General features: G+C 52.8%; 1 protein-coding gene and 2 non-coding genes across 3 annotated transcripts; all 3 read right to left on the bottom strand.

The window, feature by feature from the left end:
• Nucleotides 1–19: 19 nt before the first annotated feature.
• Trnaa-agc (transfer RNA alanine (anticodon AGC)) lies at nucleotides 20–92 on the bottom strand. Its single transcript has one exon. It is a non-coding gene; the product is annotated as a tRNA-Ala (tRNA).
• Nucleotides 93–433: 341 nt separating this feature from the next.
• On the bottom strand, nucleotides 434–522 carry Trnay-gua (transfer RNA tyrosine (anticodon GUA)). The gene is given in 2 exon segments: nucleotides 434–469; nucleotides 486–522. It is a non-coding gene; the product is annotated as a tRNA-Tyr (tRNA).
• Nucleotides 523–7784: 7262 nt separating this feature from the next.
• Nucleotides 7785–15537, bottom strand: Tmem214 (transmembrane protein 214). Its single transcript, XM_006995544.4, has 17 exons — nucleotides 15262–15537; nucleotides 14244–14443; nucleotides 13639–13789; nucleotides 13311–13445; nucleotides 12993–13075; nucleotides 12508–12613; nucleotides 12338–12419; nucleotides 11958–12059; nucleotides 11442–11583; nucleotides 11010–11101; nucleotides 10695–10743; nucleotides 10400–10513; nucleotides 10085–10202; nucleotides 9339–9435; nucleotides 9022–9169; nucleotides 8743–8888; nucleotides 7785–8602 (listed from the first exon to the last, which is right to left on the bottom strand). The coding sequence occupies exons 1-17, from the start codon at nucleotides 15416–15418 to the stop codon at nucleotides 8476–8478; spliced, it is 2049 nt and encodes a 682-aa protein (XP_006995606.1). The 5' UTR covers nucleotides 15419–15537; the 3' UTR covers nucleotides 7785–8475.
• Between the last annotated feature and the right edge of the window lie 558 nt (nucleotides 15538–16095).

Raw genomic sequence — 16095 nt, 5'->3', positions numbered from 1 at the left:
GGGGCGAGCAAAAGGGAAGTGGAGGATGCGGGCATCGATCCCGCTACCTCTCGCATGCTAAGCGAGCGCTCTACCATTTGAGCTAATCCCCCAGCTGTCAGCCTTGCCCTTCCTATTGCCTTTAGGAGTTTTGCCCAGAGGCCCACGGACGGGAAATTTCTAACAATTCAGAGTAATAGCGTACACTGGAACCCTCAGCCAGGTTTTGAAACGCAGCCGTGTAATAAAAAGCAATTAGGACTTCTCCTTGCAGTTTTATGTCTTTACACCCAATGCGCGAACCAGACGCAGAATACTCTACCTATCTTGCCTATGTGTCTCACCCAAGGTCAGCAGTCGTCAAGCAAACAAACCACCTCTTTCCAAATTGTCGTCGTCGCCCTCCCCCTCCCCAATAATCAAGATAGGAAGGAGCTAAAAATAGCGCACGAAGTCCTTCGAGCCGGAATCGAACCAGCGACCTAAGGATTGCCACGGTTACTCCACTACAGTCCTCCGCTCTACCAACTGAGCTATCGAAGGCCCCGCTGCTCCCGGGGGTTGCCATTTTCCCTCTAATGCTTACCGCGGGTTTTCCTAACTTCCCGGCTATTTGTTAGCAAAAGCCAAGGGAGCCGGGGCGGCGGGAAAGGCGAAGGAAACCGGTCCCGGGCTTGCGGCTCGCACCCTGGGGCGGGAGCGCGCTGTGAGCCGGCTCCCGGCCCGAGCTGGGGCGGCCTTCCTCCAAACTAGTTCCCGAGTTTGGAGACTGCGAATCGTGCTCGCTGCTTCAGCTCCAGGTTTCCTTTGATTTTCGACATGGTGCACATAAAAAGCATGCTCCCCTGTCGGTGCTGAAGACACTCTCTCCGTCAGCTCGGGTGCCGGGGTCCATTCACCCAGGCCCCCGCCGGAACGAAACGCCGAGCCGGGGGAGGCGAGCGATCCCGAGACGCTGGGGTGCGGCGGGGGACGCGGATTCCCGCTCCCGGGTGCCTGGAGCCGGCCTGGGTGCAGTCCCCCGATCTGCCCGGTCCTGCAGTGCCCGGCGCTTGCTAAACAAGTTTACTTACTTGTTTTTTAAATGTTCCAGGTCTGGGAAGGGTTCCCGCCGCACCCGAGCCCCTACCCCGGCACTTGGCAACCAAGTGTCTTCTCCTGGGTGATGGGTCGATCGTGTCTACGCCCACCGCTGCCCCTTATCTGGCTCATGTATTTGTTGCTCTTCCTTACAGGCCCGGGCCACTATTGGCTCAAGGAAAGCTACCAGATTGTTTTTTTTAATACAAAGGAACACAGTTAACCCCCGGGTCCTCGGTGCAGCCGGCTCTGTCTGGCGGAGTGGGTGTGTCCAGAGACCTGGCCTCCAGTTCCAGTTCTGAAACATGCAGCCGGGTGGAGTGCGAGTTTGAAATCTTGTCTGACTTCATTCTGCTGGGGAAAAAAAAATGCAGCCACCGTGCCTGAACCCCAGCTGTGGAGAGTTTTCAGGGCACACGTTTAGCATTTTAAAGTAATTCGTATTTCTCTTTCTCCTCCCCTACCTTCCCGTCCCCATTATTACCTCCCTCTCCCCTCCCCCCGTCTGTCCCTCCCGCCCCCTTCCCCCCTCCCTTGTGATATTTAATTGCAACGCCTTTAAAATTTATTTGGGGATTACAAAACATACTTATCTAATTGTTTCTCAAACCTAGAGCTCAAAGTATTCCCAAGTCTTCTACCTAAGTACTAACCAGGCCCAACATTACTTAGATCAGAGCGGTTCAGGGTGAGTGAGCGAGTCAGGGACATTTAGCGCAATCGCAATGCTGTACAAATGACATCTCTCTACTAGAGGGTTTTATTTTGTTTTGTTTAAATATTCGGGCTCAAGCCTGGGACCAATCTGGCCTCGAACTCGAAGAGCTTCGCTTGCCTCTGCATCCAGAATGCTGAGGTAAAAGCGTGCAGCTCTACATCTGACCAGAACTTTTTTTTTTTTTAAGTCACTAGGAAGAACATCCTTTACCCTCCAAGCAATCGCTCCTAGCATCACTTCCCTTCATTCCCTGGCAATTACTCACTAATTGGCCTCCAGTCTCTAACTTTCCTTTTAAGAAAAGTATTGGAAGCTGATCCTGACCCACGTGCTGGTGATCACAGACACGCACCACCACCCTTTACTCTGCATGTCTGTGTTTGTGACTGGATCTCACTTATATAGCCCTGGCTAGACCACAACTCGATATGTAAATCAGTCTGACCTTAAACTTTGGAGATGTTCTGCACTCTGCCCACTTCTGCTGGGGTTAAATGTGTGAGCCACACCATGCCTGGCATGCACATTCTTAGAAATCTTTGTCCATATTTCTTACTCATCTAGAAAATGATTAGGAGTGTACTTGTTTGGTCCAACAATATGAGACTTTTCTACCTTTTGATAAAAGTTACCGATTTACTTCCTAGAAATATACTAAATTCTATCGTAGCATGCATTGATTTAAGTATTCAAGAATCCTTCAAAGCCATTGAGGTGGCTTAGTGGTAAAGACATTTGCTGCCAAGCCTGGGGGACCTGAGTTTGATCCCCTGGACCCACATGGTGGAAGGAGAGAACCAACTCTTCCAAGTCCTCCTCTGACCCCCACATGAACACCAGGACATGCTCAAGAACACACATGCACACCCATATACACGTAACACCAAATAATAAATGAATGTAGAAAAGAGAGAAGCATTTTATTAATGTGCAAAATAAGTTGCATTTTATTTTATATTTTCACTTCATTGATGAAATGAATCTTTTTTGCAAGCCTGCTATTCATCTGCAGAATCACTTATGAATTTGCAGTCACTTACACACACACACAAATTTGTGTTCAGTGCTTTTTTTTATTTAGAGTAGATTTTTAACATCAGATATGTATTTATTGCATATTTCCAGCAAATATTTTTCTCTAGTTTTTTGTGGTACTTTATATATATATAAATTGTGTGTACAAACATTGATCATCCATTTCCTCTAGGACCTTTCTCTGTTGCTTTTAAATTTAGCATATCATTATACAAGGGATTATTAAATATTCACACATCTTCTTAACTTTTTCTTATTTTATTCTAATCTATCTGAAATATATTTAGGTACAGGATGGATATATATTTTAAAACAAAAGCACTTCAACTGTCAGGACGGCTCTGCAGGGCCATTGCTGCCAGGTCTGACAACCTGAGTTTGATCGCACATGGTGAGGGGAGAGAACCAGACTTTGCAGACTGTCCCTCATCTCTACATACACCACACACACACACACACACACACACACACACACACACACACATGCTGCAGCACACACACTCACACATACATACACAGACACACTTGTACTTTGTTTTTGGAGACAGGGTTTTTCTCTGTGTAACTTTGCACCTTTCCTGGATCGCGCTCTGGAGACCAGGCTGGCCTCGAACTCACAGAGATCTGCCTGCCTCTGCCTCCCGAGTGCTGAGACTAAAGGCGAGCGCCACCACCCGGCTTTCTTTGGGTACTTCCCCTTTAGATGCAGGCCCTCCCTGGGTGGGGTCATCTTATGGCTTTTCCTGAGTCCGGGTGTTGCCTGCCAGTAAGCCTGTCACAGCTGTGTCTGGGCCTCTAAGGCTGCCATGGCAGCTGTGTGGTCAAGCTGTTTTGGACCACCCCCCCCCCAAGGGCTAATATTTGAACAGCGCTGCCTGGACTCCTGCTGAGTCCCTAGCAGTTCACTTGTGCTTAAACCAGCTATGCCCATGTCAATCACAGAGACAAATGACGTCTTAGCATTATTATGAGCACAATCTTGAATTCTTAGAACCCCTAGAAGGTTCTAGAAGATTTCTGACCATACTTTCAGAACTGGTAGGCTAAGATGTTCACTCTTTTTGCTTTCTTGGTTTTTATTTATTTATTTATTTTATTTTTTTTGTGTGTGCTGGTTTTTTGTTGTTTTGTTTTGTTTTCTTTTGTTTTTTTTGAGACAGGGGTCTTTCTACATAGCCCCAGCTTTCCAGGACTCACTTTGTAGACCAGGCTGGCCTTGAACTCAGAAATTCATCTGCCTCTGCTTCTTCAGTGCTGGGATGATGATGATGATGATGATGATGATGATGATGATGATGATGATTTTTAAAGTGTCTCCTGTAGATCAGGTTGAAGATGACCTTGACATTTGAGCCTCTTGCCTCCACCCCTCAGAAGTGCTGGAATTAGAGGTGTGCCTCACACTTGGCTCTTCATGTTTAATAATGATAGTTGTTGTAGGCCCGTCTAAGTTTACAACTTGTTATAGTCCCAAATGCTTAGCTTCGGTGAGGTCAGTGAGCCGATGGTCCTGATGTGGCGTTAGATTCACTTGAATAAATGGTCTACTCAGGAGCTATGGAGAGAAATTTTAACTGCTTCCCCCTGACTTCAGATACTCCATACTACCATAACGCTGGGATTTTGTGTGCCCTTTCTCCCATCCTAAATTCTGTGGACCATGGCACTTCCTCCACCGACCCATGATGAAGCCAGCGATAGGGCATCTAACCATGTGAAGACCACACACCACTTTCTTCCGTAATGTCAACATTAATGCATCCACACTCAACAGCATCAAATATGACTGCTTCTGGGCTCTCACGACATTCCTAGAACGACATTTCTAGGTCATTTTTAACTCCTTGCTGTGACAGTCTTTTACAGCGGCATCCCGCCCCTGTAGCCTGCTCTATGATGTTGGCAGATGGTCCAGCAGTGTGCAGAACCGAACCACCAAGATGTGGCTATGACCCAGAAGATTTGGAATGCTGGGTTTAATAGGAACATGACGAATGGAACAGAAACCACTCATTGAGAGGACTCTGTCTAACTTCCCAGGTTGTTAGTTCTGCTGACTGATGCTTAAAGGTGAGGTCAGGGTCCTGCCTCCTTTGAACCGCCCTTGGCTCTCTTTTGGGAACAGAAATTTTCCTCTGTGGTGGGAGAGATTATAACTTAAAATATGTGCAGCAATCAATGCCATGGCAGTGTGGGAAAGGCAAAACTCTGAAGACTGTCAAGATCAGTAACCTCCAGTGGCCTGGGTAGCATAATGTGGAGTCAGGGCATCTCTAGGTCAGTGAGACGTACCTGTCTGTAGAGTGGTGGACACATGCCATCAGACACCTAAGACTTACTGTATTAAGTGTGAGTGTGTGTGTGTGTGTGTACATGAGTTCAGGTGCCTAAAGACACCAAAGGCATCAGGGACCCGAGCTGGAGTTAGAGGTGGTTGTGAACCATCCAGTCTGAGTGCTGGGAACTGAACCTTCTCCCCCGGGTCCACAATAGGGATTTTGTGTAACTACTAAGTGTGGAAGGAAGTGCTTGTCTAAGGTACAGATCTTGTCAGATTGTAACATGTGCATGTCCTATCCTGGTAAAAGTTATCCATGGTTGGGAAGGTGTGTGTGTGTGTGTGTGTGTGAGAATGTGGGTGTGGTAGGAAGGACGAGCCTCTATTTTTGCCCTTGACATAAATCTGAAATTGCTCTAAAATAACACATTTAAAAAGATGTACCAGTGTGCTAATGTCCTTACTGATATTACATTACAGTACATTAGTTATTAAGGGGCAAGACACATGGTATTAAATAAATATTCAGTCATACCCTGAAGGGTGGGAAACTATTGTAGAGTAAAAGAATGGGTCACGCCGGGCGGTGGTGGTGCATGCCTGTAATCCAAGCACTCGGGAGGCAGAGGCAGGTGGATCTCTGTGAGTTCGAGGCCAGCCTGGTCTACAGAGCTAGTCCAGGACAGGCTCCAAAGCTACCGAGGAACCCTGTCTCAAAAAACCAAACAACAACAACGAATGGGTCACTTTAAGCATCCACCCAAGTCCCACCTCTCAGATGACATTAAAACGCTCAGAAGTCACCCAACCATATAGACACCTCCGTGAAGGACAGCCGGGGTGATTTGGATTGGGCAGCATGCCCATCACTGTGGGAAGCAAGCCACACTGGGGTGGTGTTGAGAGCGGACTACAAATGTTGCAGGCGTGAGCCCAGAGACATGATCTGTCAGGCAGTGAGCATGTCGCCCTCATCTAAATCTAAAGCTGAGGACGTGGAAATACCAAAGGAAGGCAGAAACCCGAGACACAATAGAAAACTGTAATAGAAAAACTGCTTAGAAATGACTTGTGTCATTTCCACGTCCGAGCAGGAACCGGTAATGGGGAGACAGACAGACTCATTCAAACTGCCCTTCAGTGTTGCGGCACGGTACTTGAACTTCAGCTGCATTAGATCTGACAGAAATGAAACGTCTGGCCTACTGTAATGGACAGCAGGTAGTCCGTGGCTACAGACAGGAAAAGCACAGTACTACCCCCATCTTGGGGTGGGTGGGGCTTTTGAAAAAGAGCTGCTTTCCCCAATGGGCTTTTTTTTTTGTTTGTTTTGTCTTTTGAGACAGGGTTTCTCCGTGTAGTTTTGGAGCCTGTCCTGGAACTCGTTCTGTAGACCAGGCTGGCCTCGAACTTACGGAGGTCACCTGCCTCTGCTTCCCAAGTGCTGGGATTAAAGGCATGTGCAACCACTGTCCGGGCCCCAATATCCTTTTAAAGCCAAGGTTGGTGTCAGTGTCCTCATGAGAGGCTGTGACAATACCAACTGACTTAAGTTGAAGAAAAATGCTGCATTTAAGAATTTTTTTTTTCTTTTTGTCTTTTGAGACTGTTTCTCTGTGTAGCCCTGGCTGTTCTGGAACTCACTTTGTAGATCAGGCCTGCCTCTGCCTCCCAAGCGCTGGGATTAAAGGTGTGCGCCTGGCATATTTAAGAATTTTAATATCAGAAATTATGAACCCAAGTTAAGTCACCACAGAGTAGAAGCCAGCACAGAATCATGGCATGCCCAAGGATGTTGGATTGAAAAAACAATCGAACAAACCCCAGAAAACCAGGCTAGCATTCTCTAACTCTTCTTGAGACACCGTAGTATCCTGTCTTGTGCTGCGGCTGCCCAGGCTGTCAAAAGTCCTCTCCAATTCCTTAGGTAGGGCTGAACGGTTTGTGGCTGATTGACAAGAACAAACAGGACGTGCTGTGGGGCACTTGGACAAGCTGGCCTAGCAGACCACATTTGGTCCTTGGACAGAAAGGGCTTTCTCTCCCTGGGAACAATGGTCGTGGTTAACTGCCAGCCAGCCTGCAAGGAGTGGCCAGCTGTGCCTGTTTACTTCCTAAAATCAGTAATACTTTATTACTTATAAATAAATTGGGTCAAGATGCTTTTAAACTTGCTACTTTAAATTCACTTGGGGAAGGGACAGAGGAGCATCTCCAGGTACCACTGGAGAGGGATGGAAAGGAAGAGCTGCCACTCTCCCTGATCTGTGGTGCTTCTAGGGGAAACAAAGCCGCCCGAGAAACAACACGTACCAGACCGAAGGAGCCCAAGGGACAGACTAACACACTCGCAACGAGTCGTCTCAAAGCAGTGAACCCTGCTTGTCTCTTGGCGTTCTAAACCAGTCTCATAAAAATGAAGCAATTAATAAATGAAGGATTGGGAGACCACCCAACTCTGCCCGTTTTCCCCAATCATATGGAAGCAAATTTCTGGACAGGAATCACTGACAAGGACAACATCAGCAGAGCCAACCGGATCATGGGAACCTTGTTTTGAGTGACAGAGACGGACTTTCTCTGCCAGCTCAATTATCAGTGCAACACCCAGGGCAGAGGCCCAGGACTATTATTTTTCTGCCTCCAAACTCTGGAAATTCCCACATGAAGATTGGAAGAAAGGAAAGCTAGAAATCCAACCGCTGTCATTTATTCCACCCAGGAGCCATACGCCGAGAGGCTGATGGAAGGCGCTGCTCTCAGGTGGATGATGCTGTGGACAGATCTGACAGAGATGTTGAGAGAGGGGTGCTGGAACTGGGGGGACCGGTGCTGAGAAGCCAGGACGCTGACAGAGCAGGGCGCAAGTGTTCTCAGAAGGCTTGCTTGTTCTGGGTGTTCTGAGGTAACAGGCATTTCCGTGTGGCCGGCATGTCCACTGATGGTTACTCTGGCTGCTGGTGGAGGTGACGCTGCTGTCACCCACTGTGGTGCTGGCCCTTCTGAAGTCCTTCCCTTTTTCTGCTGTGGTTGAAGTTATGACCAGGAATGCGGACAGGCGGCTACCTCCCTCCTTTGGAGGTGGGCTGTCGGGGTTTACGTGGTGAGATGGAGGACGGCGGGGTGAGAGAAGTCGACAAAGGCTACCAGCCCAAGGGAGGCCGGAAGCTGTGCAACTGGGCCTGAGATACCCAGCAGACCCGTGAGCGGGAGGCTGAGTCCCGGCCCAGTCCCCTCAAGATGGGGAAGTGAGGCAGAGGCACGGGCCCTGGCCTAGGAGACAGATAGAACTCAGGCACCAAGTGAAGAGAGAGCCGCCTTCTCTACCCTCCACAGTCTCTGACAGCTTGCCCACCACAGAAACCAGTGGCCAGGCAGGCCGGGGCTATTGCTGGGATATCATGGCGAGTGCCCAGTCCAAGAAAGCTACTGTGACGTCCTGTAGAGAGAGCCAGGTCCATCGGGCGGCTTCACTGAACTGTGTCTTAACGCAATCCCACGTCACTTCTCCTCTGTGAGAAAAGCAGAACGTCTGAGGGGACTGGGGGTCATGTGTGGGGCTGTGTCACCTCACAGGGCTGCAGCTGAAACCCAGAACCTCATCCCAGAGTGGCTGTGACAGAACCGGCGGCGTCTGGAGTGAAGGTCTTACCTGCAGGCCTCGTGGCAGTACTCCTGAGCTCGGGCCAGGGCCACAAGCAGCAGGTGCCACGTGGGCAGCAGCACACTGTGGTGGAAGAGCAGCAGCAGCTCCTTCAAGGAGTGGGAGAGCTGGTGCAGGGCCTCAGGGAGCTGGACCTGCGGCAGGACCACGGAGAGGGGATGGACAAGATGCCCAGGGCCAGGGGTCTGCCCACGCAGGACTCTGCCCTCCCAAGAACTCTGTCTCTGGGAGGATGGGTCCCTTCCCGACTCCTCATCTCCAGCTTACCCTCTGCAAGAAGCCAGCAAGGCTGTCGCCGAAGCGGGCCGAAAGGAAGCTGACTGTGGCATTGGTGTGTGTCCAGGCCAGCTGCAAACTGGGCTGTACCACGGCAAGCAGGTGGGAGCCACAGGCTGGCAATGTCCCCTGCAGCCAGCTGTAGAGAAATTGGAGGACAGAGGCATACTCTGAGCTTCCCCAGGACGACTTGCTCACCAAAGAGGAGGCGACCAAGGGGAGGAGGATCTGCAGTACTTCCCGCTGTCCATGGCTGTCCCCCCTACACACACTGGCACCACCCCGCCCCCCAGGCAGCGGCAGCTCACTTGTAGCTTTGCAGGCTGTATGAGGAGAGCTTGGCACACACTTGCTGGCCAACAGGCAAGAAACCGGATGATCGGAGCAAGCGGCCAGTGACGGAGGCTGCAAAGGGAGCCTCTGGTGAGCTGGGAGAGCAGGGGCAAGGGCTTGGAGGACAGACATTCCGGGTCCCGGGGCAGGGACAGTGAAGAGCGGGGCAGTTTCGTGTGCTCTCGGGTCTAACTAGACAGGTCTGGAGGGAGAAGTACAGGCCGGAGGGGCCGAATACATTCTGCTGGGTCAGGAACAGGAAGAATGGGACAATGGGTGGAGTCTTGGACTTAAGAGGTCAGAAAACGTCAGGTCTGAGTATCTGCCCTTTTCCTAGCTGTGATCTTCTCTAAAGTCACATTTACTAATTTATTGAGTGCCTATGCCACTCTGGGGACGGAACTCAGATCGTCATACTTGGCAGCAAGCACGTCTGACCGCTTAGTTATCATTTTTCTGGTCCTACTAGCTATGATCTTAATCTGAGGCAAACCTTCTCCTCAGGAGTTAAGAGGAGAAAACACGTGTTCAGTTGCTGTAAATCTGTCACCACGTCTCTCCCGGGGACTCTCAGTCCGGCCTGCACACAACAGCGAGCTGAGAGTGTTTGTACTGACGCACTGAGAGCTCCCCCCTCAGGACAAGGTGGGGTTTGGAGAGGCCACAGATAGCTCTGTGCCCCACCACCACGTTCTCTTCCCAGACGACCAACACCACTTACCCTGGAAGGAGCTGTGGGACCGGAAGTCATGGCAGAGGAAGCCTACTGCAAAGACCAGAAGCAACAGGAGCAGCCGGGCCCAGGGTGGCCGAGGACCTCGTGCCTGTTGTAACAAGCCCTGACGGCGGAGGGGACAGTGGTCAGAGGCAGAAGGCCTGGTCTTTACTTCCTAGTGCAAGCCCTAAGCCAGGCCGACACGTAAGCTTGTTGGGGGGCTCCACAGACAGGTGGGACAGGGATGTGACCCCAGCCCAACCCAGGGTGTGTCAAGGCAGATGTAGGACTGTGCCTGGCTGGAGGGGTTGGGTGTCACACCTTGCAGGCTGTATCACAGGTGACAACATGCTCGTTGCTGCCAATGCCCTTCTTTAGGAGCTCCTGGTTGGCAAGCTTGAAGGACTGAATGGTTTCTTGCAAAGACTTCCGTGCCTACAGAATACCAAGAGATGAGTTGAGAAGGTGAGCCCTGGCCTGACAGAGGAGCCTGAGCCTCCATCTTGCTTCAGGCTCAGTGTCAACAAAAGGCACAGAAAAGGGAGGTTAGAGGTCAAGGGGCACAAACTGAGAACCCAGGCAAGCCCTCGCCTCCCACATCCTCTCAGCAACTCACCTTCTTGGGAATCCGCTCCCAGGACTTGAGCAAGTGCTCCAGCAGCAGGCTGGGGAGAAGAAGCACGCTCCTTTCAGTCAGCAGCCCCGGGGCGCTGCCCTCCACCCACCAAGATCCGGGTTCTAGTACGGGAAGGCCCCCACCCGCAGAGTGCGTTAACGGCCACTCCGGCTGGGTTCTCACGCCAAATGAGAGGGGAGAGCCTGGCACACAGTGACCAGTGTCTCCGGTACGACACGCCAGCCCCAGTCTGGGAAGCACACGCTAGGAGACTTCTCTGTGTACGTCAGGGCAGGTGACCCCACCCCCACCTGCCTGGACTGGGACAGGTGCTTGGGGTACAGCTGTCTCCAGACACTGGTGCTGAGCGGGTCCACAGTCAGGCACTGGGTCAGGCTGCCCAGGAGCTGCATGGGACGAAAGAGAGGGAACGCTGGGGCTTCGGGACGGTGAAAAGGGGGGTGCCGGGGCTTCTGGTAACACCCCGTCTACCATGAAGGGTGAGAAGTACTGTCAAGACCCCCGAGCCCGCTATCACGGGGTAGGTGTGGCTCCTGACCTGCAGCCTTAGCTTAAGGATCTCGTCTACGAGTGACGGGCCACCACTGAGCACCCTCCCACCTCTCAGGCCCATACTCCGTGGGAGAGCACGAGTGGGTGGGCAGGTGGCTGTGGGAGCGAGCGGCGGGACACCGGGGAGCATCACCAGAGGGGCTGACTTGCTCCAGGCAAGGGGAGACCGCTCACCTCTTTCTTCATTTCCGCAGGGCAGCTAGGCGTGGCTCGCGACAGGAATGAAGGGAAGTAGGTGTGCAGGGTGGACTCTGGCTTGGCCCCAAAGGCCAGCACCTTCAGCCGAGGGAAGAGCTGGCAGAGCTGTTCCTGTAGGCTGGGGGAGAGGGGGGCCAGGCTGTCAAGGGAACTGTGACTCCTGAGCTCAGCCCCGGCCTGAAGGGACAGTCACGAAGTGCCTTGGGATGGCTCTGAGTCTCTGTACACAGAAGCACCTTGCGAAGCTGGTCTCCCTAAAGACTGCCTGATGTTACACACACACACACACACACACACACACACACACACACACACACACACACGCAATTGTCACATTCAAAGGCATATACAATTTCTGGCCCCTTGAGATCCACTGTTGAACCTTGCAGGTGTGAATCTAGGGCTTTTGGGGGAAGGGGATGGAAATGCACTGCTGCGGCTTGACTTTGCACCAGGAACTCCCCCTGTGTGCATGCTCCAAAGCAGTCCTACCTGGGGGTTAGGGAGTTGTTGGGCATATAGGCAAAGTCTAGAAGTGGGAAGAAGTCCTTGGGGCCAATCACGCCAAAGCCTTTGGTGAGGTTGGGATGCATCCTAGAGAAAGAAGAAGCGGGCTTGTTGGGAACTACTCTGGCGCTCCAGTCATGAGCTCAGCTACGCCAGTGGACAGGGAGAAGGGCATGAACTCTACCCCATCCCCAGCCCTCAATGGCTCCCTCCCTTTCCTTCCTCACCATCACACTTGGAGGTGGGAGGAGCTGGTCCTGATTTTCCTCGCATCTATGGAGACCAGGATCATGGCATCCCATTTTGCCGAAACAGCCTCTTGTGGACACCCTGGGCCTTCCCCTCGCTGTCCCCCCATTACTCACAGGAGCAGCCGGTCCAGGTATGCGATGGCAAAGGGAGACAGAGACTTGATGCCCAGCACAGGCAGCATGATCCCCAGCCACACTGTAGAGTCAAAAGTCAGCAAGTCTCAGGCTCATGCACAGGGCTCCTCAGAGCAGAGACCGACCCACAGTTCTCTGTCTGGTCATACCTTTCAGTCCCTCGGTGAGGTTGGCAAAACCTGCCTGCCCGAGGGCCCACATCATGGTCAGGCATTTGGCTGGTCGGCTCTGGTGGGACCTCAGAAGCTCTAGGAACTGAGGAGATGGGTAGAAAGGGAGGGTTATAGGTCAGCACACCGGCACTACAGATCCCAGTGGAAGGAGGGGTATAGGGGCCAAGGGTGCCAGGAACAGTGTAACCCTACGGCAGTGTGGCTCAGTGGTTTCAGTGATGCTCCCCCCCCCCCCCCCCCGTTCTGGCTGACCAGTTCTAGCAAAGCCATGGGACCTGTCGATGGCCCAGCCACCCCACAACACAGTGAATGTGCGGGTCATCCTCATCCATCCAGCAAAGACACAACAAATGCTAACGGTATTACGTGCTATTCCGTCCCACGACCAAGCCTAACAATGGAGACTCTGTCTGGTTTCCCTAATCCTACCCTCGGGTGTCCCAGCACCACCTAGGGCTCACCTTGCCCAGGTTTGAGGTGACAATCTTGGGCTTGTCTTGCAGAATGGCCTGAATACAGATGCGGTACCCATGGAGCGACTCCCCTAGAGAGACATACGTTCTCAGATCTACTCGTATGACTTGACACTCCATGCTTTTTTTTTTCTCTCCCCCAGCTGTGAGCCCAAATCCTAATCTCTTCCCCCTCCCCTCCTCTCCCCCCAAAAACGTTTTGGAGATTAGCACAATTCTTGTTGGGAAGGGAACTGGTGACCACATTGGAAGCAAGAGAAAAGGAATGCGTTCTCAAGACGGTCATCCTTTATAGGGCGCTCTTACCTGGTGTCTTATCCAACTCTTGGAGCATGGTGAACAGACAGTGATCGAAAAAGAGCTCCACAGACCCTGCAGCTTTGGTCAGGAGCCCTCGGATGATCCCACGCAGCTCTCGGCTCACGAGGCTGTAGGGATAATCTGGGGCCATTGGCCTCTGTGAGTGCTAGGTCGAGATGCCCTTGCGCCGAGGCTAGCTCTCTTTTCCCCAAGGAGACCCAGCCACTTGCACAGCCACGTCTGAATCAGGAAAGTGGAGGTCCTGGGCTCTTAGGAACATCCACCCTCTCCGAATGTCCGTGGCCTTATCTAAGCCGAGGGCTGGGGGACTAACCATGTGGATACTGGCTCAGGGTGGGCTCGCTCCGTGGAGTCTGGAGCTTGTAGTTGAGATAGCTGGCCAGGTCCTTCAGCCATACAGAGGGGTTCCCAGTGAAGACGCTCTGGCTTTTGTCCAGTTCCTTCTGCAGAGCGGCTACATCCAGCTGCCAGGGAGAGACTTCTATGGTGAGTGGGAAGGGGCAGGGAAAGACAGGCATAGCAAAGTGGCTGAGGAGGTTTTTCTATGTGGAGGCTACAATTTTGCCACACCCAGGCCCCAAGAAAGAAGGACAGGGGCAGAACAGCTGAGAATGCTGATCTCAACGCCATACACTTGTAGGCCCATCACATGTTCAAGGGCAAGAAGAGAGGGCAAGATGGGAAGTAAAAGATCACTCCTGTGGGACAGAGAACCCAAACCAGCTTTTCTATTACCTCCATCTTGTTCTCGGGATTTCCATCACTCTCCTCACTACGTTTCTTATGAACATCCCACTTCCTTTCTATTCGAGGTGCAAACATTCTGTCCCTCGGCATTTGCATCTTTTCTGGAACCCCTCTCATCTGGGTGTCCTAAATCCCACATGTTCTCTGCACCCCAAGCCGAGGCACACTTACGGCTTTCAGCGCATCTTCCAGGCTTCGGAACGGGCCCTGCTTCTGGTTCTGGCTAGCGACAGCTGTCACCTTCTTTGGCTGCTTCTTGTTCGCTGGTTTCTTAGACTCCACCGTCGGGGGTGGAACCTGTTCTTTATTCTGCCGCTTCATGATTTTCTCAAAGCCACGCTCATAAAGAGTGCTTGTGGTCTGGATTGGAGCTGGACCGGAAACAGGTAGAAAACAGCAGGCCACCCTCAAGACCCCAGGACTCACAGCACAGCGGTCCCTTCTCTGCAGGGGCACCTAAGTCATTTACAGTGAGATGCTGTCCCGAGCTCCGGCTTCCTTGGGAGCTTTAGAAGCACACAGCACAGAGCCCTCCTGGTGGCTGATTTCAGTCACCACCAGCAGGTCCCTGGCTCTTCCAGTTCTTTATCAGACAAATCAAAGGATGTGGAGCTCAGTCAGGCTCATGTACAGAGGGTGGGCCTCACTGGGTCTGGCTGCTAGTCTGTTAAGGGCAGAATTTTTCCAGCACGGTTTCCACTCCCAATTCTTGTTGGTTCTGAAATGACAACTCTATACTCAACAAGTGGCAAGCTTTCTCCCCTCCTCTGGAGACTATGGAACAGGCGACACGGAGATTAACTCCTGGCTGGAAGGGTATGTCGGGTCATTCCTCCCAGCGCTGGCCTTCTCGTCCACCCCTCCCGGACCTGCTGGTTACTGTAGAAGGGGCCCCGTGCAGGATCCCGGGTGCCTCTGCCCAGTCGCTCAGACACCTGGCCAGCCGGGGTCGGGACAGCTGGGAGGGCTGCGTGCAAAGGCCCGCACAGATGGAGATCGGAATGCCAGTCTCTTTCCAGAGTCTGCCTCGCTGGGCCTCCGCTTCCCGACCCGTCCAGCGGGGACGATCACCTTCTCTCTGCGCTACCAGCCGGGGCGCCCGGGGTCCCGCGGATCCGCTCCCGGCTTCCGCAGCTGCTGCGCCGCGCCCCTGCCCCAGAGGCCCGGGTGGGCGGCGGCGGGTACTCACAGCTCAGGTCGTACTTCCACACCCCGTTCGCCTCCCCGAGCGCTCGGCGGTCAACGCCAGCGCCGCCGCCGCCGCCTCGTCCACCGCCGCTGGCTCCAGGTCGCCGGCCCTTCTTCACCACCTCCCAGCCCCCGCTGCCCGCTGCCTTGGCCGCCATGACTCGGGCTCCGCCACCTCCCGGCTTTCCAGTTCGCACGGCCTTCGCGCCGTGCCACGTCGGCGCTGCCGCCGCCGCCGCAAGGCAGCCTGGGACTCGTAGTCCATCCGCGCCACCGCAGGGCGGGGCCAGGGAGGGGCGGCGGCGGGCAGGCCCCGCCCCTGTGGCGCAAAAATTCCCTGCATCACATCTGCCGCGCGCGCTCGACCCTGGCCAGCTTGGAAAACGGGACTAGTCCCGTTTTTTTCTTGTCTTGCCCTCCCTCTTTCTCTTCCTCCTCCTTTGGGTTTTTCGAGACAGGGTTTCTCTGTGTAGCCCTGGCTGTCCTGGAACTCGCTCTGTAGCCCAGGTTGGCCTGGCACTCGCAGGGATCCACCTGCCTCTGCCTCCCGAGTGCTGGGATTAAAGGCGTGCGTATTCTTACAGGATGTGCAGTTCAGCTGTGGGACGAAGGAAGCCCTAGGAGGATGGGGGAAGGGTTCCTGAAACAAGTGGCAGTTGAGATGGCGCCTCGGAAGGGAGAATTCTCATTGGTTGGGGATCACGGCCAGTGGAGAGGCTACTTGACTTGTATGGCTTTGTTAATTTAGGCAAAGGTCTAGGGTGGTAAAACTAGTAGTAGTTGAACATGACAGGACTTGACAAGATTGGAAAAGGATCTCAGTTTGCCAAATCTG

This window comes from Peromyscus maniculatus, chromosome 22, assembly GCF_049852395.1.
Source record: "Peromyscus maniculatus bairdii isolate BWxNUB_F1_BW_parent chromosome 22, HU_Pman_BW_mat_3.1, whole genome shotgun sequence".
NCBI lineage: Eukaryota > Metazoa > Chordata > Mammalia > Rodentia > Cricetidae > Peromyscus > Peromyscus maniculatus.
Note: the sequence above shows the minus strand (reverse complement) of the source record. Positions and strands in the feature narration are given on the sequence as shown.